The sequence below is a fragment of the Patella vulgata genome, chromosome 8 (genome assembly GCF_932274485.2).
Source record: "Patella vulgata chromosome 8, xgPatVulg1.2, whole genome shotgun sequence".
NCBI lineage: Eukaryota > Metazoa > Mollusca > Gastropoda > Patellidae > Patella > Patella vulgata.
This window is the reverse complement of record NC_065886.2, coordinates 8673858-8699076: the sequence shown is the minus strand read 5'-3', so window position 1 is coordinate 8699076 and position 25219 is coordinate 8673858. Positions and strand designations below refer to the sequence as shown.

At 36.7% G+C, this 25219-nt stretch overlaps 3 protein-coding genes across 3 annotated transcripts in view; 1 reads left to right on the top strand and 2 right to left on the bottom strand.

Moving 5' to 3' along the window:
- The window catches only part of LOC126830957 (zinc finger protein 816), a 402542-nt gene that overhangs the window by 116661 nt on the left and 260662 nt on the right, over nucleotides 1-25219 (top strand). The gene's annotated exons all lie outside the window — the stretch shown is intronic.
- On the bottom strand, nucleotides 4282-8182 carry LOC126830973 (zinc finger protein draculin). The gene is made up of 2 exons (XM_050561575.2): nucleotides 8005-8182; nucleotides 4282-6267 (listed from the first exon to the last, which is right to left on the bottom strand). Exon 2 carries the CDS (start codon nucleotides 6139-6141, stop codon nucleotides 4363-4365), a length of 1779 nt encoding a protein of 592 aa, XP_050417532.1. The 5' UTR covers nucleotides 6142-6267; nucleotides 8005-8182; the 3' UTR covers nucleotides 4282-4362.
- Nucleotides 14985-20830, bottom strand: LOC126830979 (myoneurin). The gene is made up of 2 exons (XM_056102671.1): nucleotides 20700-20830; nucleotides 14985-18922 (listed from the first exon to the last, which is right to left on the bottom strand). Exon 2 carries the CDS (start codon nucleotides 18916-18918, stop codon nucleotides 17284-17286), a length of 1635 nt encoding a protein of 544 aa, XP_055958646.1. The 5' UTR covers nucleotides 18919-18922; nucleotides 20700-20830; the 3' UTR covers nucleotides 14985-17283.

Below are 25219 nucleotides of genomic sequence, written 5' to 3'. Positions count from 1 at the left end.
ACTGGGCAACTTTTTACTGCTAACCGGTCGCGTGTCAGTCCCTGTGAACGCCTGAACAATATAAATGAACATCTTAGGGAGAAAATAAGACCTTGCTTACCTGGCTAGAGTCAGTATGAGCGACACAACACGCTGTTAAAAAATACGTCTCCGTCTTCTAACTGACTTGGCGGACATCATTGAAAGGGTAACGCAGAAATTTAAGAACTCGGCCATATAAGATGAAACGAAATTTAGGTAAGCCTGGGAGAAAAAAAAATGAAATCTTTGAAATGTTGAGAATCTTCAGTGATTTATTGCTTTGCCTAGCTAAATTACAATAATTTACAATCAAATTCTTTCAAAAATGCCAATTTTTTCGCACCAGACTTACCTAAATTTCGTTTCATCTTATATGGCCGAGTTATTATCTCGAAAAGCCAAAATAGGAGGCTTCTGGAATTTTGCATTCAAGTAGTTCATTCATCAATTGGTTCTGTGAAATAAAAACATTTTGCCACCAAAGCTGGTTTGAATAATTTTTTATGCAAAATGGGCGTACCCTTTTCTGCGTGGCCAGTAAGGTAACAAAAATTATCGTGAAAATTATATAGGTTTTTATCAGTGCTCACTCTGGGTTCCATTTTTTTTCCCGCCAATTTTTCAATTTAATTTATTAGCCATATATAATTCTTCCGCCAAAAATTTGTTAAAACATTTTCATGTGGACGTATATTGTCGTCGCCCCTGTCCGTCCATCCGTCCGTCCGTCCACAATTGTTTGTGAACAGTCTACAGATCACAATTTTTATCCGATTTCAATGAAACTTGAAATATAGGTTTATCACCCTAAGATATCGGTTCATTTCGATATTGGCATCTATCGGACCATAACTTCATGGATTATGGCCCCTGATTGTACGAAAAATCACGTTTTTGGATTGTGAACACTGTAGAGGTCACAATTTTTATCCGATTTTGTTGAAACTTGAAATGTAAGTTTATAACCCAAAGATCTCGGTTCCTTGCGATATTTGCGCATATCGAATTGTAATTTCCTGAATTATGGCCCTTGATTGTAGGAAAAATCACTTTCGTTTTAGCTTGTTTTCTATCCATCTCTCGAAAATGTGGGCGTATCCTGCCTGGCAGCCGCTGGTTATCTACATAAATACATACAATATACATATTACAATTTACAATATTCTTCTCTGCTTTGCAGAGGCCCATTCTTTGAAAGCTTTTTTCTAAATCAGGAATAACCACTTTTCCAATACGCACACAGTGGCGGCGCCAGCCGTCGGTGATTGGAGGGGCAAAGCTGGGGCAAAGTCAAAGGTTAAGGGGGCAAAGGCACAAGCTTTAACTAGGGGTAGGGGGCCTCCCCCAGAACATTTTGAAAAACAGGCACTGATCGATGAGGTAAAGTGTCAGTATTCTGTCAGGAATAACCACTTTTCCAATACGCACACAGTGGCGGCGCCACCGATCGTGTCAGGCACCGATCGTCGAGATAAATAGATCTGACCAGATACCGTCCGTCGCCTGATCACTAGTTTATCCGACTAGAGAACAAAATGTCAAACGAACGGACTTGCGAACATCAACGAATTCCCCTTGTTTTTTTATAATATTTTGCCTACTAAATCCCCTTTCACACTCCGCAGTTGCCACAGGAATTGTAAGCAAGCGCTTACTGTTATCACAAACACTTGAGAATATATCATCTTTAGTTAAGGCAAATTTAAAAATGGCAGTAATAGTAACATCGCCTAAGTCAGACAATTGAACACTGAACATAATTTCGAAATGCCATTAACTTCTTCGGGTAAGGTAAAAGTATCGAGTTTCAACAAATTCACATAATCTTCAATATTAGCAACAAATCCTACATCTATCTTACTATTTACATCATATATTTTACAAAAATTACTTAATACAACAGCATCTCCCTTCTCTTCAAAACGAGCATTCAAATTATCTATGGCATTTAAAATAAATTTATTACAACTAGTTTGAACCCCTTTGCTTGAAGCCATCTCTGATCAATTGATCCTCAAAAATAAATGAGGCTTCACCAAACTGATCACAAGGACAATGTCACTTGGTATTAAATTTTGAAATTTGGAGAAATTATAAAAATGTAAACTTGCTAAATTCACCGTTGGTCGAACGTCGAAAATGATCTTGCATAACAGAACCAAAACGCTTCGAAGCCTGTTTCAAAAATACACAAAAACTGTTAAATCAAAATCTCTCCGAGTTAGTTTTACAACGACTGCTATACACAATGATACTAGTTGTCTGAAAAAAAACAAGAAGCCATTCAAATCAGAAGATTTAAACCTGAACTGAACAGAGACGAGGGATTATACATGTATCTCCCAAGGAGATATGATATCTTAATTAATCCTTAATTAATAACTTTGATGTTCATTTTGTAATGTTATTACTGCTCTGTTTATTAGCCCCTAGAAGGATTCATATCTTAATTAATTTTAATTAATTTTTAATCAATATCCTCGATGTTTATTTTGTAATGTTATTACTTCTCTGTTTATTACCCCTTAGATGGATTCATATCTTAATTAATTAATCCTTAATCAATATTTTTGATGTTCATCTTGTTATGTTATTACTGCTCTGTTTATTAGCCCTTTGATGGATTCATATCGTAATTAATTTTAATCAATATCCTCGATGTTTATTTTGTAATGTTATTAGGGTCTTTAGCAGTGGGATGAAACTGAAGGATCCGGAGAAAACCCATGAGGTTGGACAGGCGATCCAATTCCAGTTGACTCAATGACAGACCTTATGATACAGCATGCACATGCTAACCATTCGTCCATCCACCCCCCCCCCCTCATTATTTATATGTAGTCTGTAGACAGTGTAAAGTGTTCACCTGGAATTGTATCTTTACATTTAAATGGAGTAATTCTTGCAGGCCCACAACTGGGGGGGGGGCGCAGCCTCACCCCCCCCCCCCATGCAAAATTTTGCCCCCCGCCCAGTGAAAAAATTGTTGACCATAGACATACATTGTCTGTCAATTTTACAGCCTCCCCCCCCCCCCCAGGAACACTTCCCGCCCCCTTGCTGCTCTGAGCTAGTTATGGCTTTGAATTCTCGTATGTATGGTTGTATAAGTCTATAAGAGTCAACAGCCAAACATAGGTCATTTTGGGACTAACATGTATATTTTATTTCAGAAATTCGACTGTAGTAGTAGTGACAGGAAACAAGAGATTTCAGGAAAGCCTATAAGCAAGATATCATACTAGTGAAACAAGCATCAATGGCAGACTTTATTAACACAGCCCATTTTTTGGGCACCCTCTTTTTGGCTTAATGCGCCATACGCAGCAACTAGGCCCCGACAGACATTCATATCTGAATATGTTAGGATCCTCAGTAAACTTTCCGATACTCAAGGTTAATCGTTTACCAAAATGCTCTGGGCTGCTGGACTACTTACTGTTCAGACTTTAACAAGCAGGGGGAGGGGGTCTAGTGTTTTAACAAAATCATAATGTCTGTCATTGAGTTATAAGTGCCGTGATTTTGATGCCCTACTTGTAGGTGACAAGGAGAAGGGTTGCCTGTCCAACCTGGTAGGTTTTCTCCAGGTCCTCCGGTTTCCTCCCACTGCTAAATTAAACCATATGTTAGTCTCAAAATGACCTAGTTAAACCCATGTTTCTATTTCTCTCTCTATATTATGACAGACTACTCAGTCACTCAGGTACTCCACCACCACTAAATTCAATAGACTGATGATGTTAGAGTCTACATGAACATGGAAATGAAATGAAATGGGGTTTAACGTCTTACTGTTCTGCTCCGAACTGGGCTAATGAAGACAGGCATACGCCATACAGTGTGCTTTGAGGGAAATTTTGCCCGGACAGCGGCACTACGGCCTACTCTTAGATCGAATTCCAACTGTCAAGGGATCTTTTACGTGCATGCCAATGTGTACACGGGACCTTGTTTTTTCGTCCCATCCAAACGACTAGACAGCTATCCTTGTCATGCCCTCCGTCCTGCATCACTGACAAGGGGGAACCACATGGGAAAATCTGGATGAACTTTCTCGGCCAATGCAGGGATCGAACATGAACATGGAATACACTCATTTATTTTTGAAAATATTACATACATAATGTAATTAATAATAAATATTCTAACACAACATATACATGTAATTGTAATAAAATAACAATTATAATTTACTTGATATTTATAATATATTTTTAATTTTGCACGAATTTGTATAAATTTGATAATAGTGCATTAGATTTCACAATAGTGCATTTGTCTTGATTTGATAATTGTGCATTTGTCTTGATTTCACAATTGTACATTTGTGTGAGTCATTCAAAAATAATCAGTAACGGGTCCTCTTTCAATTTTACCCCCACAAATACTTTTATGTTGTCTCAATGATACATTATGGGCAAATTTTTTGCCGCATATTTCACAAGAGAATGGTTTATGTCCGTTATGCGTTCTCATGTGTACCGTTATATTATACGCTTGTCGAGATCGTTTTCCACAAACTTCACACGCATACTGCATTTCATCCTTATGTGTTTTCAGATGACGAGCTAAGTGACAGCTGTGTGTGAAACGTTTCGGGCATTTATCACATGTATATGAGCGAATGCCAGCGTGTGATCGCAGATGGTTTTTAAGTGCTGTTGGTCGCGGGAAACGTTTTCCGCACTCTTCACACTGGTATTTTTTCTCTGTCGAGTGCCTAACCATGTGACGATCTAAATGTTTCTTTGTGTAGCCTTTATAATCACACAGTTCGCATGGGAAGGCCTTCACACCGCTGTGCTGTTTCATATGAATTCGAAGGTCACCAGTTCTAGAATAACGATTGCCACATTTATCGCACTGAAATTTTTTCTCTGGAGAATGACTGACCATGTGACGAATTAATCGTCCTTTGGTTATTCCCTTAAAATCGCACAATGTACATTCAAAAGGTTTATTATTTCCATGGGTCAACACATGATTTTTTAGACTAAGTTTAGTTTTGAGAGTTTTGCCACATATTTCACAAACAATATCTTTACTATCATGGGTTTTCATGTGTTCTTTTAGATCTGACTTACTCTTAAACTCTTGACAGCAATAGGGACATGCACAGTTCACGACGCCATGTGAATGTTTGTGTTTCTGCAGTTGCTTTTTGGTTTTAAACATCTTTGAACAAACTGAGCAAATGTGACTCGATTTTTTTCTTTCTTCGAAGTCTTCTTCCCATTCTGGATCATCCAGGTCATTGTGCTCGTCATTGAGCTCATCAGTAGTGTTGCTTAGGTTACCATGGTCTTCAAGGTCATCAGTGTTGCTTATGATACCATGATCCTCAAGGTCGTCAGTGTTGCTTAGGTTACCATGGTCATCAGTGTTGTTTGGGTTACTATAATCACCAAGGTCATCAAATTTGTCAGTTTTGTTTAGGTTACCATGGTTCCTATGATTATCAAGGTTATGAGGATCGTTATGGTTACCATGGCCATCAGGATCTACTTTTATTCGGATTGAATCATACTGTAAATTAGATTTACCTTTCCTTCTACATGCACTTTCATTATTTTTAGACACACAATTATTTTTTTTCTTTGTCTTTTCAATCGCCTTGATTAGTCCTTTGTTTTCATTAAAATTTGGTTCCACAGAACTTCCTGTAGTCTGAATAGTAGATTCATTTATAGCTGTATCTTGATTGACTGATTTTGTTGTAGTTAAATCTATTTGTTTGAAAGATTTACACAAACTGATAATGGTGTGGCTACTGTTTAAAGTTTCCGCAAAAATCTGATTACAAAAAGCCACGATCTGATTACAGTAAAATTCATAACCTGTTATTTTCGAACAAACGGTGACGATTTCTTGAACAGATTTGGTTTGACCGATTATATGATTTTCACAAATTTCCACAATATTCATAAGGCCTACTGGCATTTGGTACTCCTGCGATATAGCTTTTGTATTAGCCGATCCCCTAATTTCCTGATTGATAGATGGAAAAGGTGAGACGATATCGAAACATTTATCCTCCATTTTATAATAATAATAATAATAAAAACACAATTTATATTGTACATCAATCCATTCCACTTGGGGATGCTCTAGGTGCATGAAAGTGTTCACGTTGGTTAATTATAGTCACTAAACAGCCAGGTTTTCACACTTGATTTGAGGATAGACAATGTTTCAAATTTTCGAATGGAAGGTGGCATTACCCAAATATTTTCTGTACGGTAACTAAAAAAGAAAAACAAATTATTTTGATTACAAGAATGACTAGCTGTTCAATTATTGTTTATATATTTCATTGGTGTCCCTTTTTCTGCCATTGGTTGGGTATCATGATGTTTCGGTTGACCTAATTATGAACAGTAAATTTTATCTACATGTTATTTTTATAAAATCGTTTGGGGGCTATTATAAACTGATACGACTTTTGTTTTCAACTTTTCCTTTTAGCGGGGGGTTGGATGGCTGAATGGATAGCGTGCGCGTGCTGTATCATAAAGTCTGTCATTGAGTCGACTGGCGTGGTTTCAAATCCCCGGTTGTACGTGACAAGGAGTAGGGTCGCCTGTCCAACCTCGTGGGTTTTCTCTGGGTCCTCCGGTTTCCTCCCACTGCTAAAGACCCCATACGCGCAAGCGAAACATTGAAATAAAATTAAACCATATGTTAGTCCCGAAATGACCTAGTTTGTGTCGAGTGGACGTTAAACCCCATTTCTCTCTCTCTCTTTTTCCTTTTAGCAATATTCACGTACCGGGTACCTTAATTGTTGTGTACCCGAGGACGAAAATGTCAAGGACATTGAGCCTTAAATGATGTTAATCCAAAATGTTGTCGGTGTTATGCAGGACCAAAATGTCATCAAATCGTCGGTCGGTTATATTTCAATGTGCTCAATCACTAAATGCCACTCAAGGATTATATTCGTCTTCAGTATGGAGAAATTATAAAATAAAACAGACTTCTAAATGTTCACAAATGACTTAATATAATGAGCACCTTCATTGAAGCTGAGGGGGGTTGGGTGGCCGAATGGTTAACGTGTGCGTGTTGCATCTAAGTAGATAAGACGCTGGCTCGCTAGCCTGGAGGTCGCGGGTGTTCGATCCCTGCATTGGCCGAGAAAGTTCATTCGGATTTTCCGGCGTGGTTTCCCCTTGTCAGTGATGCAGGATGGAGGGCCTGACAAGGACAGCTGTCTACATGCCTGGAAATAACAGTTTTAGATGTACCTGACAAAATGAAATATTACCTGACACTTTCAACTAAGTGCCGGACATGTATTAATAATATCAATAAAAAAGACAAATCAGTGCCGGACAAAATGAAAGGCACCAGAGGTTTTGTGCCTGACAAAGCCTGAAACTGTGCCTGACATTGTCTGTGACAGGTACCTTATTTCCAGGCTTGGCTGTCTAGTCGTTTGGATGGGACGAAAAACCGAGGTCCCGTGTACACATTGGCGTGCACGTAAAAGATCCCTTGGCCCAATGGCAGTTGGAATTCGATATAAGATTAGGCCGTAGCGCCGCTGCCCGGGCAAAATTTCCCTCATAGCACACTGTATGGCGTATATGCCCGTCTTCATTAGCCCAGGTTAGGAGCAGAACAGTAGGACATTAAACCCTATTTCATTTCATTTCTGCATCTTAAGATCTGTCATTGAGTTAAGACTAAGTGGTCTGGTTTCCATTCTAACGTGACAATTAGGACTAGGGTCGCCTGTCCAACCTCGTGGGTTTTCTCCGGGTACCTCCCACTGCTAAAGACCCCTACGCGCAAGTGAATTATTGAAATAAAAGTGAACCAATTGTTAGTCCTGAAATGACCTAGTTTATGTCCAGTGGACGTTAAAAATCCCATTTCTCTCTCTCATTCATTTCAAGTAGCGATTCAAGCTTGAGCGAGTTGATTAGAATTATTATAAATAGTTAATGATGTAACCAACAAGAAGCATGAATTTACCTTCTACATGTGGGCTGTTGGTGGTACCTTTTCTATCTTGTTTTTATTTTCTTCTGGTACTAAGTCACGATCCTTATCTTGTTGGGTTAGCTTCCATAAACAGATTTATTTCTGTAGATTCGGTTAATAAAAAAAATGTAATAACTTCAGGGGACGTAACTCGGTTTATTTTTGTTGTCTGCATAGTTTCGTATTCACCTGCATAATATAATATAATAATGGGGTCTGCATTTTGATAAATAGCCACCTTTGGTAATAGTTATGTATAGAAATTGTTTCCATTCAATCCAAAAGTCATTTCATTTTGAAAACGGAAGAGTCCCGAATAGATGGCAATATACCGGAGACTACCGCATGAAATGACGTAATATTGACCCAGTGACCGACTTTATCTGGGTATTTCCCTTCGGTCGTAAACCAAAACAGATGGGCATCTTATTTTTCCTTAAAGGAAGACCGTTTTGTAATCCTGTCACGCCCTTCTAGCAACCCAAATGTATTCTTCAGGAGGCGAATTTTGTATTACCAACAATTTTCCCAAAACCAATTTTCTAATCAAAATCAGATTTTAAAATCTATAATTTGGACTCGGCCTGTATTATTTTAAAATAAAATAATCCAATACTAGGTATTTGATTTCTTGCTGTGTTTAAATCTTTTTATTCACTGAAAGCAAACAATGATATTCATTGTCTTCATGGTCGTATACCATCGTTATTCCTGACAAATTGGGTGTGTGTGTGTGTGTGGGGGGGCTGAATGATTAGCACACGTGCTGTATCATAAAGTCGGTCATGGAGTCAACTGGCGTGGTTTCGATTCCCGGTTGTACGTGACAAGGAGTAGGGTCGCCTGTGGGTTTTCTCTCGGGCCCTCCAGTTATTCCACTGCTAAAAACCCCTACGCACAAGTGAATTATGGAAATAAAATTGAACCATGTTAATCCCGAAATGACCTAGTTTGTGTCGAGTGGAGGTTAAACCCCATTTCTCCCTCTCTCTCTCCTGACAAATTGGGAGCCACGCTGGCTCAGTGAGTTTGATGCTGGTATGCTAATGTGGATGTCCCATGTTCTATCCCAGTGTTTATCAAGAAAATTCATCTGGATTTATTAGCAGTGGAAGACAGAGGGCCTGGCAAGGAAAGTGTTTAGTCATTCAGATGGGACAAAAAAAAAAACAAGGGCCAGTGTTAACAGTTTGATTTTAATTGCTGTTATGGCAAAATATCCCTAGTAGCACATTAATCCGGTAGGTGCAGAAAAAAGGGATGTTAAACCTAAGGTCATTTCGTTTCATTATCTTGGTTGGCGGGGGGGGGGGGGGGGGGGGGGGTTATAATCATTATCCATGAGGAATGCCATTTATCTTTTTACCTTCTCACAAGTAGCAGAGTATCAATTGAAAATAGCATAGGCATAGAGTAGCCTACTGGGTATAGAGCTATAGACTCACCTGCCATTTATTCACAATATTTGTCAATCAGTCTTTCTTGATCAGCTTTCTTAAACCGGGTCATAACAGTAGAAATCAAATCCTGATTAGAACCTTCTATAATTGATTTGATTGGCAAGCTTTCCATGCTACGAGCTTGTCAAATAATGTGAAGCTTCTCCCACTCCGTCCACCCTCTCTCATGACCAAGAGAGAGAGAGAGAGAAATGAAGTTTAATGATGTCCACTGACACAAACTAGGTCAATTTGGGACTAACATATGGTTCAATTTTATTTCAATAATTTGCTTGCCCGTAGGGATCTTTAGCAGTTGGAGGAAACTGAAGGTTGAATTTGAATTTCGGGAAAATCGGAACAAAACTGCCCGACAAAATTACCGCTCTTTGTACGCAAATTGTGTAAAAGTATGCAATACAAAGGTTGTAGGTTACAATTTTTATCTGATTTTGATAAAACTTAAAATATGCCTTTATATCCCAAAGATCTCAGTTCCTTTCGATATTTGCGCATTTCAGACCATAACTTTCTGGATTATGGCCCCTGATTGTACGCAAAATCGCTTTTGTTTTTAGCTTGTTCTCTATCCATCTCCTACAAAATGTGGGTGTATCTTGCCTGGAAACCACTGGTATTTCAATAATTCGCTTGTTCGTGGTGGTCTTTAGCAGTGGGAGGAAACAGGAGGATCCGGAGAAAACACACAAGGTTAGACAGGCGACCCTACTCCTTGTCACGGATAAGTGAGGAATCAAAACCACGCCAGACGCCAATTAATTCAATGACAGACCTTATGATCCAACATGCATACGTTGACCATTCGGCGACCCCCCTCCCCCACCCCCCTATCAATACCACAAACATTGTGAACAAATAGAGATTAGGATATTCTATTTTTATTAAATCACACATTGATTTGAGCAGCTATATATATATATTTACACATAATAATAATAATACCAATAACAGCTATAACAAAGTTTTAAAAGAAACATATTTCTAACAAAAGTCACACATAGCCAATACTGGGTAACTATATATATATCTATAAATATAAAGTTTAATTAAAAAGTTATATTAATTAAATATCTATACATTAACATTTAATTTAATATAAATACCGGTATATAGAAGAGAGTTGTTTTTGTGGGTTCCCTATTGGAAAAGGGGCGCTCAGTGAGTAAGATGTTGAATTGCTAAACTGGCGGATTATCCAGGGTGGTTACCCCTTGTCTTGAGTGCAGGACAGCAGGACTGGCAAGGAACAATGTATAGTTGTTCGGATAAGACCAAAAAACAAGGTCCTGTGTACACATTGGCGTGCGCATAAAAGATCCCTTGACAGTTGGAATTCGATATAAGAGTGGGCTGTAGTGCCGCTGTCTGGGCAAAATTTCCCTCAGATCACACTGTATGATGTGTGCCTGTCTCCATTAGCCCAATCGGAGCAGAACAGTAGAAGGGACGGACGGGTGCGACAACAATATACGACCACATTTTAATGTGGGCGTATAAAAATGTGTTAGAGAGAGAGAGAGAAATGGGGTTTAACGTCCACTCGAAACAAACTAGGTCATTTCGGGACTAACATATGGTTTTAATTTTATTTCAATAATTCGCTTGCGCGTAGGGGTCTTTAGCAGTGGGAGGAAACCGGAGGACCCGGAGAAAACCCACGAGGTTGGATAAAAATGTGTTACTATGGATGCTATGAGGAAACATTCTAGAACATACCACACATTTCTAGACTACATGGTCCATTACCATCACTTCAGGGATTGATCTTTCTTTTTATTGCAAATTCTTTACTGAAAATCAAAACTATACAGGCTAACTAAACTGAAATGAAATGGGTTTTAACATCCTACTTTTCTACACTGCTAGTGACTAGGCTAATGAAGACAGGAAGACAGGCATACACCGTACAGTGAGGGACATTTGCTCCAAACAGCGACACTACTGTCTACCGGTACTTTTATTTTGATCTGCACGCCACCTAGCCTTCCCCTATAGATACAGGCATGTACATTTTTGTGGTTTCCAACAACAATCCTATAACTCACAAAAACTTTACACTGATAAAATGCGGTTCAAAGTCAGAATATAACAATACCTAATAATTTCAGAAATTGTGAAAAAGAGATTATGAAAATGCTTTCATATACATATGTGACGTCATCTTTTGATGTTGGAGTACCATTATTTCCAATAATGTACGGGCAACTTGCCAATCATACATTATCTATACTAGATGAAATATTGGACTCACGTGATGTATTTCATTGAAAAGCACGTGCGGGATAGTGTCTGTATTTTAAGTTGTTTAATGGTCTCGAGCTTAAGACATTTCGTAATATATTGAAACAACACTCGGCTAATGCCTTGTGCAGTATCAATATATTACTTAATGTCTCGCTCTCGATCATTAAACCATACATATACTGTATAGGCCTATATATTTCAATTACTCACTAACCGATACACTACACTACATGTATGTAAAATATTAGATATAAATAATATATTACGTATAAAAGAATATTTAAAAATATTAACATATTACTGCCAACAAAATGAGATAAATTAAAACCATAAAGAGTCTATTTACAATTAAGTTTCATATAAATATCATTTTAACAAACTACAAAAGTATTAATGTATATAAATTATAGATGAAATACATTATATTATATTGTCAAGATATAAAAAAAACCCATTTATTATTCAATATTAAACATGTTTTTTACAAAAGCAGTAGAACATTCAACAAGAAAATAAATGTGATTGTTAGACAGTCCTTCCTAAAAATATGCTGTGTGTGTGGGGGGGGGGGGGGGGAGGTTATTGTTTTTATTTTGTCAAAGGATCACTACTCGACTAAATAAATGACTTCTCATAAATATCTCATTACATGGAACAACATTGAGCCTACGGTACATTTCTCGATTGATTTTAATTTTTTTAAAAAGAGCTACTCCCTGTATCCAGGAGAAGACAATTACGAGCAGTAAATAATGAAATAAAATGAAATGGGGTTAACGTCCTACTGTTCTGCTCAGACTGGTCTAATGAAGACAGACATACGCCATAGTGTGCTACGAGGGAAATTTTGCCCGGGACAGCAGCACTATGGCCTACTCTTATATCAAATTCCAACTACCGAAAGATCTTTAACATGCATACCAATGTGCACACGGGACCACAGTTTTTTATCCCATCGGAACGACTACACAGCTGTCCTTGTCAGGCCCTCCTCCGTCCTGCACCACTGACAAAAGGGAACATCGCCAGAAAACGGTAATAATTAATCAGACCGTTTTTAATTTCTATTTCTTTAAACAAAAACAGGTCATGTGTCTCTTTTTAAATGACGCAAGAGTGTCTGAGAACCATAATATTTTTATTATATGGCCTTATATTGAATATAGCCCTGGCCCCAAGTTCACAAAGCATTCTCAGACTTAAGTTGAAAATTTACTCAACTTTCAATCACTGTTCATAAGAAATATCTTTGATCCAGAAACACAAAACTTTGCACATAGTTTCTTATTTGATACATTAAAACAACAACAGTTTTATAATGGGCTATATTTTGGTTACAATAAGGTGAGCAATTTTGAGTAAATTCTTGACTTAAGTCTGAGAATGCTTTGTTAACTCAGGGCCTGGATTCAATGCCTTCGTTAACAACTAGAAGTATGATTACTTATTCACAACAATAAAACACAAGATAATGTATATATATGGATATAACTCCTTTTCTGTTGTAATTGACATGGAAATTTGACCCCTGGGTGTGTTACATATGGTTGTTATTATTCCAATTTAACATTCAATCTAAATACTCTTATCTATAAATCCGGCGTGGTTCCCCCTTGTCAGTGATGCAGGACGGATGAGACGAAAAACCGAGGTCCCGTGTATACATTGGAATGCACGTAAAAGATCCCTTGGCAGTTGGAATTCGATATAAGAGTAGGCGATAGTGCCGCTGCCCGGGCAAAATTTCCCTCATAGCACACTGTATGGTGTATGCCCGTCTTCATTAGCCCAGTTTAGGAGCAGAACAGTAGGACGTTAAACCCCATTTCATTTCATTTCATTTCTATCTATAAATTTAATCCATATACCTTATCTACGTTTGATTCTGATATTATTGACTATATATTGGCGATTTCGTAAATTATTAATAGATAGGATGCCAGGCAACGAGCATATGCCAATAGTAGCCAAGTCGTCCAAGCAGTCTACAAGGGTTGTCATCAACTTTTATAACCCTGTATACATTACAAATTTTAAGCGTACCAGGTACGGCATGCTTCGCTTCTTTGTAGTGTAAACGGGTCAAACGTAAGCACGTCGCGCCTGGTACGGTGCCAATCTGGCCGACTGAAGTGAAGTGTAAACAGGGCTTATGAAAGCATTAACAAGACACTAATTAAGGGTAACAACCCATTAAGTAATAATATCATTTGAATTTATTGGAAATCATTGAAAATCAATAGGTTTCTCCACCTCATGATCTTAAACACTGTGTTAAATTTCAAGTCAATCGGATGATAACTTTCGTCTCTAGGGAATCCACAAGGTTTTTCAAAGTGATCAAGGGGCATAACTCTCACAGTTATTATAGGAAATTGTTGACAATCAATAGGCTTCCTTGTCACATGATCTTAAACTCTGTATATACCCCGGTAAACTAAAGTCAATCGAATATTAAAGTAAGTCTCTAGGGGTTCCAAAACCAATTGTGGATGACAGACGAGGGTGACAATAATATACAATCACATTTCAAAGTAATATACAATAATAAATAGAATACAATATCAAAAAACATTGTTTTATCCAGTAAAAATACTAACTGCTTCAGGGATGAAGAAACAAATACATGTACATATACAAACAGTAATACAAACACAAACTGGTACTTTGTTCACAAACTTTAAGTATGAAGCCTTTTCATTGGCTATATGATCAAATTTGTACCAGGATTTCAACTCTCAACCAATGAGAAGTCTGCATTCTTAAACATAATTTAATTGGAATTTTGGTAAGAAATACCCTAGATGTACTACTACCTGACACAACCACTTCAAGTACACCTAACTATTTCCAAAAAATAATACATGTACATGTACATACAATTACAGTTTTCTAAACAAAATTATATACCAGCTTCAATAATCATCAAACAATAATTCTTCTTTGATTGGCATTTAGTAATTGAACATATTAACACAAGGTACAATTTTATGGATACACAGTCACTGAGTTTAATACTAAGAGACATTTTGACGAACATACGCTCCTCTTTATCAAGCAAATGATACAGGTATGTGAATAGTAGGCAAATATATACAGAATATGTAACAAAGATAAGAATCAAATACAATTAGGTGTTAAGATTTAATTGTATTTGATTCTTATCTTTGTTACATATTCTGTATATATAGGCCTACTATTCACATATCTGTATCATTTGCTTAATAAAGACGAGAGCATCCGAGAGTATCCTCGTCGAAACATCGCTTAGTGAAATGAAATGAAATGAAATGGGGTTTAACGTCCTACTGTTTTGCTCCGAACTGGGCTAATGAAGACGGGCATACGCCATACAGTGTGCTATGAGGGAAATTTTGCCCGGACAGCGGCACTACGGCCTACTCTTATATCGAATTCCAACTGTCAAGGGATCTTTTACGTGCACGCCAATGAGTACACGGGACCTCGGTTTTTCGTCCCATCCGAACGACTAGACAGCTGTCCTTGTCAGCCCCTCCGTCCTGCATCACTGACAAGGGAGAACCACGCCGGAAAATCGGGATGAACTTTCTCGGCCAATGCAGGGATCGAACACCCGACCTCCAGGCTAGCGAGCCAGCGCCTTACCCACGTAGCCACCGTGATCCCCACATCGCTTAGTATTAAACTCATTAATTGTGTATCCATAAAATAGTACCTTGTGTCAAACAATAATTCATTGACAATTTTTAGAGATGCATTCTGTAAGATATAAAGAGCTGGCAGTTATTAGCAAAGTTACCGGTATGAGTGCTTGAAGTTTTCACAAAATAGTCTCAATTGTCAAGTATTGTCACTACAATAAAGTCTTGATTATCCATTTATAAATTAATTAAATGGCGATGATTGTGTTTTAATCTACTGAATTAATCAAAGCCATCCGATGATCAGGATGCTTGATCATAAGCTTGTCATGTTAATAAATGTTTAAATAATAATTCATTATGCTTTTAACAAAAACTTTTGAATGTGCTGATTGTAAGATAATGGGTGATGTATATATGAGTTATACTGTTAACTCACTTCTAGTGTTAAGTTTAAACTACACATATACTATAATTTATAATTTCAATAAAATTTGCTGCATTTACTAGGGCTGCTACGATACGCCAAATTCATGATACAATATTTGCATGTATCACGGTATGGACCTCACGATATGATATGTATCACGATATGGATCTCACAATACGTATCACGATATGGAAATCATGTTACGTATCATGGTATGGACCTCACGATACGTATCACTATATGCACCTCACGAATCACGATACGCATCACGGCATGGACCTCACGATATGTATCATGGTATGGACCTCATGATACGTATCACAGCATGGACCTCACGATACGTATCACGGTATGGACCTCATGATACGTATCATGGTATTGACCTCACGATACGATATGCATCACAGACCTTTTCTTTCCAAGTTTACTTAAAAATGAAAACAAGTACTTGATATTTAATGCCGACATTCCACTTAATTAGCCACAGCTTTTCCATCTAGCGTTTTTAATACAAAATGTTCCCATATCCGTGATTTAAGTTAACTTAAAAAATGAAAACAAGTACTTGATATTTAATGCCGACATTCCACTTAAGTAGCCACAGCTTTTCCATCTAGCGTTTTTAATACAAAATGTTCCCATATTCGTGATTTGTGGTTCGCTTGAGGCAAATGTTTCATTGCCGGAAGCCATCCTTCCTTTTGTTACATGAACTACAGGGGGACATAACTCTGCATGATAGTTGAGTATCTGAAGAATATGGACGGTTAAAAAAATCTGTACCGTTTTATCGAACCATGATACGAAACTTTAAGTACTGTAAACCGAACCGTGGCATGTATATCGCAGTATACTATCTCACGGTATATCGTTGCAGTCCTAGAATTTACACAGAGCTCAAGCTTATTCTGTGCCATATATTTTGTGTTTACAGCAATGACATTTCCAAATAAAGATTTACAGTTTCCATTGCCCCTTTATGAACACACCGACATGCGTAGGTTTTATATTTCTACAAATATCACAAATGGTGCCTACTTCCCATACTTTCTTTAACACCAGTGTCAATGTTTGTTGCTGTACCTAATGGCTAATACTCAGTATAAATGGAGCCTACTTCCCATACTTTCTTTAAAACCAGTGTCAACGTTTGTTGCTGTACCTAATGGCTAATACTCAGTATAAATGGAGCCTACCTCCCATACTTTCTTTAACACCAGTGTCAACGTTTGTTGCTGTACCTAATGGCTAATACTCAGTATAAATGGAGCCTACCTCCCATACTTTCTTTAACACAGTGTCAATGTTTGTTGCTGTACCTAATGGCTAATACTCAGTATAAATGGAGCCTACCTCCCATACTTTCTTTAACACCAGTGTCAACATTTGTTGCTGTACCTAATGGCTAATACTCAGTATAAATGGAGCCTACCTCCCATACTTTCTTTAACACCAGTGTCAACGTTTGTTGCTGTACCTAATGGCTAATACTCAGTATAAATGCATCTCTTCTTTAATAATTCATGTTTAAAAAATCACTAACAACCCTTGAAGTATTTTCAATCTTATTCGCACACAAATTCCTGTGCTGTCTTAATGATACATTATGTGCAAATTTTTTGCCGCATATTTCACAAGAGAATGGTTTATGTCCGTTATGCGTTCTCATGTGAACAGTTATATTATATGCTTGTCGCGATCGTTTCCCACAAACTTCACACGCGTAAGGCATGTCCTCTTTATGAACTTTTCTATGACGAGCTAAATGACGACTAAGTGTAAACGTTTTCGGACACTGGTCGCAATGATACGATTTAATACCAGCATGAGATCGAAGATGGTTTCTCAATGATGCCGGACGAGGAAAACGTTTACCACATTCGTCGCACTGATAGTTCTTCTCATCCGAGTGACGCACCATGTGTTTATCCAAATGTTTCTGACTCAGACCTCGATACTCACATAATTCACACGGAAAAGCTTTGACTGTTACATGTTGCAGCATATGACTTCTTAGATCACTCTTACGGGCGAACTGATTACCACATTTATCGCACTGGAACTTCTTTTCGTTAGAATGGATGACCATGTGAAGGGACAACCGCGCTTTATTAATACCTTTAAAATCACACTGCGGACATGCAAACGGTTTGTTATCACCGTGTGTTAACACATGATTTTTTAAGCTGTAACTATTTTTTAACGTCTTTCCACAAATTTCACAAGTGAGGTTTTTAGAGTCATGAGTTGCCAGATGTTCTTTAAGAGTTTTACAATCTTTAAACTGCTGACTACAATAATGACAAATTTTGTTTTTCTTATCATGTGACTGTTTGTGTTTTTCAAGTTTTTTATCTGTTTTAAATGTCTTTGAACATGTGCGACATTTGAAGATTGATAATTTTACAAGCGGTGGCTTCTTTACGGGTTCCTCTTCAAAATCCGGATCATTCAGGTCATCATCCGGGAACTCTAGATCACTCTCCAGATCAACTGGATCAGGATCAGGAACGGGAACGGGACTGTCTTCCTCCTTTACCTCTGTCGAAACGGTTTTACTCTCATCTAAAACCGGACTCTTCTTTTTAATGTTTGTTTTACCAGTTTTTAAATCTATGTTTCCTATGAATATCTCCTTGTCTTCTGTAGTTTGAATTTGACTGCTTGTGCTTGGTTCGTCGTAGATGATTTGACTATTGTTATAGGTATCGGCACTATGACCACTATTACTACTAGAATACACAGGATCTGTCAACGTTGAAGCTGAAGAAGAATCTATTTGTGAAACGGATTTACACAGACTAATTATGGTGTGGCTACTGTTTAGCGTCTCAGAAAAAATCTGATTACAAAAAGCCACGATCTGATTACAGTAATATTCATAGCCAGAAATCTTTGAACAGAGTGTGACAATTTCTTGAACAGAATTTGTTTGACCTATGACATGATTTTCACAGATTTCTATGATGTTATTAAGTCCCATGTGTGATATTTTGTAGTGGGCTGAACTCTGTGATTGGGAAGATTTAATATGATGTAATTTAGAGAAATCAGGATATTTTTTATAATTGTAGGAATCATAACTCATCATTTGGTTGTTGCCTTCCGGAACAATCATTCCACTCTCTTGAAACTGCATGTTCTCCATCTTGCTAGAATACAAAAACAGAGAGTAACTTAAAAAGAGAAATGGGGCTTAACGTTGACTCAACATACACTAGATTATTTCGTAACTTATATATGGTCAGGGTTCCCGCGGCTTCGTCAAACATTTTTTCAAGGATATTCAAGGATAAATATACGTCAAATTCAAGGATTTTCAAGGACATATTTTAGCCTAAGTTACAATTTTTCATCTTAAAAATAACCAAAACATTACTAACTATCGTTATAATCTCATATTTAAAAGGAATTGAAGACATTTGAAACAAAATTAAGGATCTCAACTGAAATTCAAGGATATTTTCCTATTTCCGCGAAATTCAAGGATAGTCAAGACCTTGATAATGAAATTTTAAATTTAAGGATATTCAAGGATTTTCAAGGACCGGGGGAACCCTGATGGTACAATTCTATGTCAGTAATTCCCTTGAACATAGGAGTCATTAGAAGCAGGAGGAATTTTGAAGACCTGGAGCAAACTCAAAGTTTGAAAGACAGCCCTACTCCATGTCACGTACAAGCTAGGAATCAAAACTACACCACTTCACAGACCTTATGATTTAAAGTGCACACGTAAGACCATTTGCTATGAAGGAAGTTTTGCCCGGAGAGCCTTGCTATAGCCTGCTATTACTTCGAATTGCAACTGTCAACGGTTATGTGTACACGGGACCTCAAAATAAAACGTCCCAATTAATTGGGTTGTTTATTTTTTTTATTTTTGAGCAGTGCATCATGAAATTAAACACTTGTAAATTGGACACTCATAATCAAAATTAAAGAGTCAGCATTAAAATGACCACTGGTAAAAATTAAAGGATTTTTATGAATTTTCAAAAAAAGATTTGATATTGAATGAATGTGAAAGAGACTAAATACGCAAAATTAAATGACACCCACAGACTATACATGTATGTTACTGTGATTGTGATATGATACAATTTCATTTCAATAATTCACTTGTGCCTACTGCATAGGAATCTTTAGGACCCTGAGAAAACCCAGAAGGTTAGGCAGCTGTCGGTGGTTCTACTCTTTGTCACGTATAAATGTTGGATCGAAACCACGCAATAAGAAATACACAACTAGACTACACTCTCCTCTGACACAAGATCTGCACGTCCTAGAAGTAGGTCAGCTAATAAATTTTTGATAAATTGATGCTTTTGACACCGAATCTATAGATCTTCTCAAAATCAATACCATACAATTAAATTTATTATTTTAAAGATACATTATGGGAGATTCGGTAACGAGTTGGCAGTTCTCACTATAATAGTTAAAAACTAGATAATGTACATGTAAAGGCGATTTGGTGAAAATTTCATTCAAATTGATCCACTATGAACCGAGAACTAAGCGACTGAAATTCAAATAAGCCTCGGTCATCATTACTAAAGTCAGTACGAAAAACAGCCTAGTCTCGATTATCCATTTAATCGTTTAATCGAGAAGGAAAGTTATGCAGTAAATCGGCTTACAATCCACTAAAGATCGCAGGCTAGCACTGCCATCTAGAGTAGAGTTGATTATGGTCTGGATAAGTTAATTAATGTCTAATTAATAATTTAGATAACTTTTCTGTCCTAAAGAAAGACCTGAAATAGGAAGATTTAGCTCTTCCATAATATATGTTTAAGTCTAAATGAACGTTATAGGTACAGATGTCTGAGGTCTGAAGTCACCGATTCTCAAACATAAAGTGATAGGCATCAACAAGGGCGCATATAATTGACTCCGCTGGCAGCGACCGTTCGCAAAACAAACCTGTGATTTCTTCAATAATCTGGTTGCAGATGTATTACGTTCATCTGTATAAAACAATATGTTTCCACCCTTTTAAATCTAATATGTGCAATATTGATCTTAATCCACAGTTTGCTCAAAATAAATTTCATCAAAATTTACAACCCATTCAAGGGAAGTAACTCCGACCAATCGACGAGAGCCAGCCTTCTTCCATCTACTACCACGGTTTCGTATTTATTTACAGGGACAAAACTGATTATCACCTTACGAAATATAATTTTAAACGGGAGGAGCTGGATTATATGTATAATTCGATCCCAAAGACGAGTCTCAAAGGAACATAACACAAAGTCAAAATAAAAATAAAACGCATATTCAATACGGACATAATATATTTAGACTAGTTAGTATGGGGCGCCGTTTGTAAAATAATTATTTAATTTTTTTTATAGCAAAAAACATTAGATTTAACTCCGAATATATATATTTAGATAAATATTAGAACAAAAATGGCATATATGTAAATATCAAAAAATATTGTAGCTAAAAGTCGAGTTTTTGGTCTATGAAAAACTTTAAATGTTATATCTTGATTTCACATCCTTAGTTAAATATATAGCTAAAGGTGCTGTTTTTTGTAGGTATAAATGCTAAATACTAAATCACTGAAAAATCTAAAGTTAAATATTTAGCTAAATATATAAACATTTAGCTAAATATATAAACATTTAGCTAAATATATAAACATTTAGCTAAATATATAAACATTTAGCTAAATAAATATATTTAGTTAAATATATAAACATTTAACTAAATATATAAACATTTAACTAAATATATAAACATTTAACTAAATATATAAACATTTAACTAAATATATTTAGTTAAATATATAAACAGTTAACTCAATATATAAATATCATGCTAAATATATATGTTTAGCTAAATGTATAAATATTTAACTAAATATATATTTGTGGTCCCGCCAATACTTCTATTATCGTAAGCGACACAAAAAATGATGACGTGTACCCGACACGTGAGCCTTGGCACAATCGGCCTACTAGCAATTAGAAATGGAAGCTGACCACGAACAATAATTATTTTACAAACGGCGTGGTACGGTTGCTCTTTGTAAATTTAACTATATGTTTAGCTAAATATATAATTATTTAGCTAAATATATAATTATTTAGTTAAATATATAAATATTTTGCTAAATATATATTATTTAGCTAAATATATTTTATTTAGCTAAATATATAAATGTTTAACTAAATATATAAATGTTTAACTAAATATTTTAACATTTCACTAAATATATATTTAGCTAAATGTTTAAACATTTCACTAAATATTTAGCTAAATATTTATATATCATCAAATCTCTTGTTTTGGTCTTAATATTCAATGCTAAATGTTAAATATGAAAATAGAGACAAATCAAGAAATATTTATATATATTATGTTAAATATTGAGTTTTTGTTGTATTTTTAGTTTAAATATTAAAAGTGAAAAATTTGCACAAAAGTCGAGATTTAACTGTATATATAAATTAAATCTAGTGGTTTTTTTGCTATATAAAAAGCTAAATAATTAATTTACAAACGGCGCCCCATAAGTTAGAGCTAATAATAATTTGTCAAAAATGAACCCGTGTTGATTAATTGATAATGATTGTCTTGAATAAATAAATTTCCATTCCTTGGATAACTTCAGGTAAAACTACATTGGTGATATAAGAAGCATAACCGGTACCCATAGCAATGCCAGCCACTTGGTTAAATGTGAACCGCAGTCTTTGCAGATTTTGTATTTAAATAGCCCACAATTTATACGGAAATCGTGAATTATGCCTGGTGTTCTAAAACGACCACTTCTCGCGTTGTAAAAAGGCCTGGCCTAATTTCTTACCCTAAGGCTGACCTTAAAAATATCTTTGTTTCGCCTAACGCGACCGACTAACTAAAACCACCCCCGACTTAAATTATTTTATTGCACTTTTCCACGATCTTTTTATTTTATTTTGTGTGTCAACCTGAAATATATCACGAGAGTTATTTCCCTTTACTATGGCTATGGTTTGATTCATTATTGAAACTGGTTGATCAAGACGAAATCGTCATAGGTGTCGCTTCTCAACAAAATGGTTGCAGACGAATACACGTCCATCCCCACGAAATGATTCTGCTTCTATGTCTGTGGTGCGTAGTTTTAAACATAACGACGATATTTTCAATATCCGTTTTCGAGAAAAATGAAGGCACAACCCGCACTATCTTTAAAAACGTGTTGAAGGAGTTTCACACTTCAAGTTCGTGGCAAATCGTTTGCGAGTCGGGCATCACGAAAAATTCCCGATGTCATTGATTTTTTTGCCAATTGAATAAAGAAGACGAATGTTTCCACCCGGAAAATTAATATGTAACAGGCATTGCCTGAGTAGAGCGAAGCTGATTATTGTCAAATATAAAACCTTCATTCATAATTAATTTTCTCAAGTGATACAAAAAATATTAAATAATTTAGTTTTTATTGAGATCTAAATTTTATACATTAATTTTGTTTTTAAAAAAAGAACAAAAAAGTGTGAGAATTATTTTCATTGACGTAAAAAATATGTGACGTCATTGATTAGACGCGTCATAGAAATAGTTCTATGAGGCGCGTAATCTCGCTTCGGCGAGATTTGGTGGATAGAATTATTTTTGTTAGTTACGTGATCTCGCTTGGACGAGATTTGGTAAGTTGACATGCGCATTGCCTGTTTTGCCCAGTGTATCCGGTGCTTTAGAGCTTCGCTCTATATTAAGCTGTCAAATTAGCTCTTAAGTTTAATAAAAAGACTTTCAGTTCGTTACTTTTTACGTCAGACCCCAAATTCATTAAACAAAATTAATGAATCTGTAGTATACAGCTAATAAGTTTTCTGTATTGATTTCTCTAACTTTAAAAAAAAAAATCTGAAAAAAAAACCGACCTACCGACCCTTCTCCTCGATTGTTGGTCGGGTTTGGTGAAACAAAGATATTTTTAAGGTCAGCCTAATAAAGATATTCTTCTTCTTATTATTATTATTATTAAGAGTCGGCTTTGTGAAAAGCGACGCCAAGGGCCCGCGTTGCTTTTTGAAGCGCGACGTCATGTAAAGCGCAGTGGACGCTTACGGCTGGCCATCCATTCACTTGATTTGATATTTGTTTATTTGGTGCGATGTCTATTTTCTGTCTTGTCCACAGATTTATCGTGTAGATTTTTGTTTTGCGTGTAGTGCGGTCCTCCTGCACTTACTACTAAAAGGTCTACGTCATTTTTTTTCTCTTTAGCTTATTAACGTTGAAAAAAAAGCGACGCGACGCTGAAAGTGGCTGAAATAGAACACCGCAATTACCGGTATTACAATTTAAACATTTTGCTGTTACAGAATTGACAATATCAGACGTGTATACATTGCACATTTTGTAATCGGTGGTACCCACCTTCATCAAACACATTTGGAGAGTTTTCCTCTTCTCACCTCGTATTTTCTTCTTGCACAATGGCTGGTGGTTTGTTTATTGATTGACCCACGTGCTAATTTGATTAAAAGCAAAACAATTTCATTTCGGCTTGTGTAGTATTGTGAATATTTTATGTGAATTGTAATAATTATATCTTTCTTAAACCTAAACGTTAATTGAACATACAACTTGTTGTAAACGGAGTAATATACTATTCAAAAAAAGTAGGGGATATTTGATTTTTAAGTGTTATTAAAGTCACCTAATGAAACTGACGAAGAAACAAATGACAAAATGAAATGAAGTTCACATTCATCGATTTATTCCAAATGATCATTAGACTAAGTAAGGCACAGACTGACCATTATAAGGGTAAAATGATACCCGGGGTCAAACAGCAAAGTTACCACAGCATCACAACCAAGTCAGTAACGGGTAAATCCTCCTCTGTTTGCCAAACAAGCATTGATCCGACGTGGCATACTCCTAATGAGACGTCTAAGGTCATTTTGGTCCAGATTGTCCCATTCCTGTTGCAACGCAGCAGCAAGTTCTTGGACATTGGCAGGACGTTGTTGACGTTGACGTAACCTCTGTCCAAGCATGTCCCAGACATGCTCGATGGGGGTGAGGTCGGGACTCAGTGCTGGCAAAGGTAATGTGGTGATGTTCTGTTGTTGGAGGTAACCTGTAACGATCCTGGCCCTGTGACATCTTGCGTTGTCATCCTGGAAGATGAAACGGCGGCCATGACGTCGTGCGAACGGCACAACATGGACTGCCAAGATGTTGTCCCGGTAGTACTGGCCTGTAACACGCCCTGCAACAACATGTAAAGCCGTTCTTCCAGCAACAGTGATGCCTCCCCACACCATAACAGAACCACCCCCAAATCGATCATGTCTGATGACGTTAACGTCTTGGAAGCGCTCGTTTCGACGACGCCGCACCCTCCTACGTCTGTCCAAAAAATCAACAGTGAACCTTGACTCATCTGAAAACATCACATTGCTCCAGCGTCGATTATCCCAGTGTTG

What these genes read in the sequence shown, in the direction of transcription:
- LOC126830973 (XM_050561575.2), bottom strand. Translation starts at nt 6,141, where the DNA reads ATGCACCTAGAGCATCCCCAAGTGGAATGGATTGATGTACAATATAAA.
- LOC126830979 (XM_056102671.1), bottom strand. Translation starts at nt 18,918, where the DNA reads ATGGAGAACATGCAGTTTCAAGAGAGTGGAATGATTGTTCCGGAAGGC.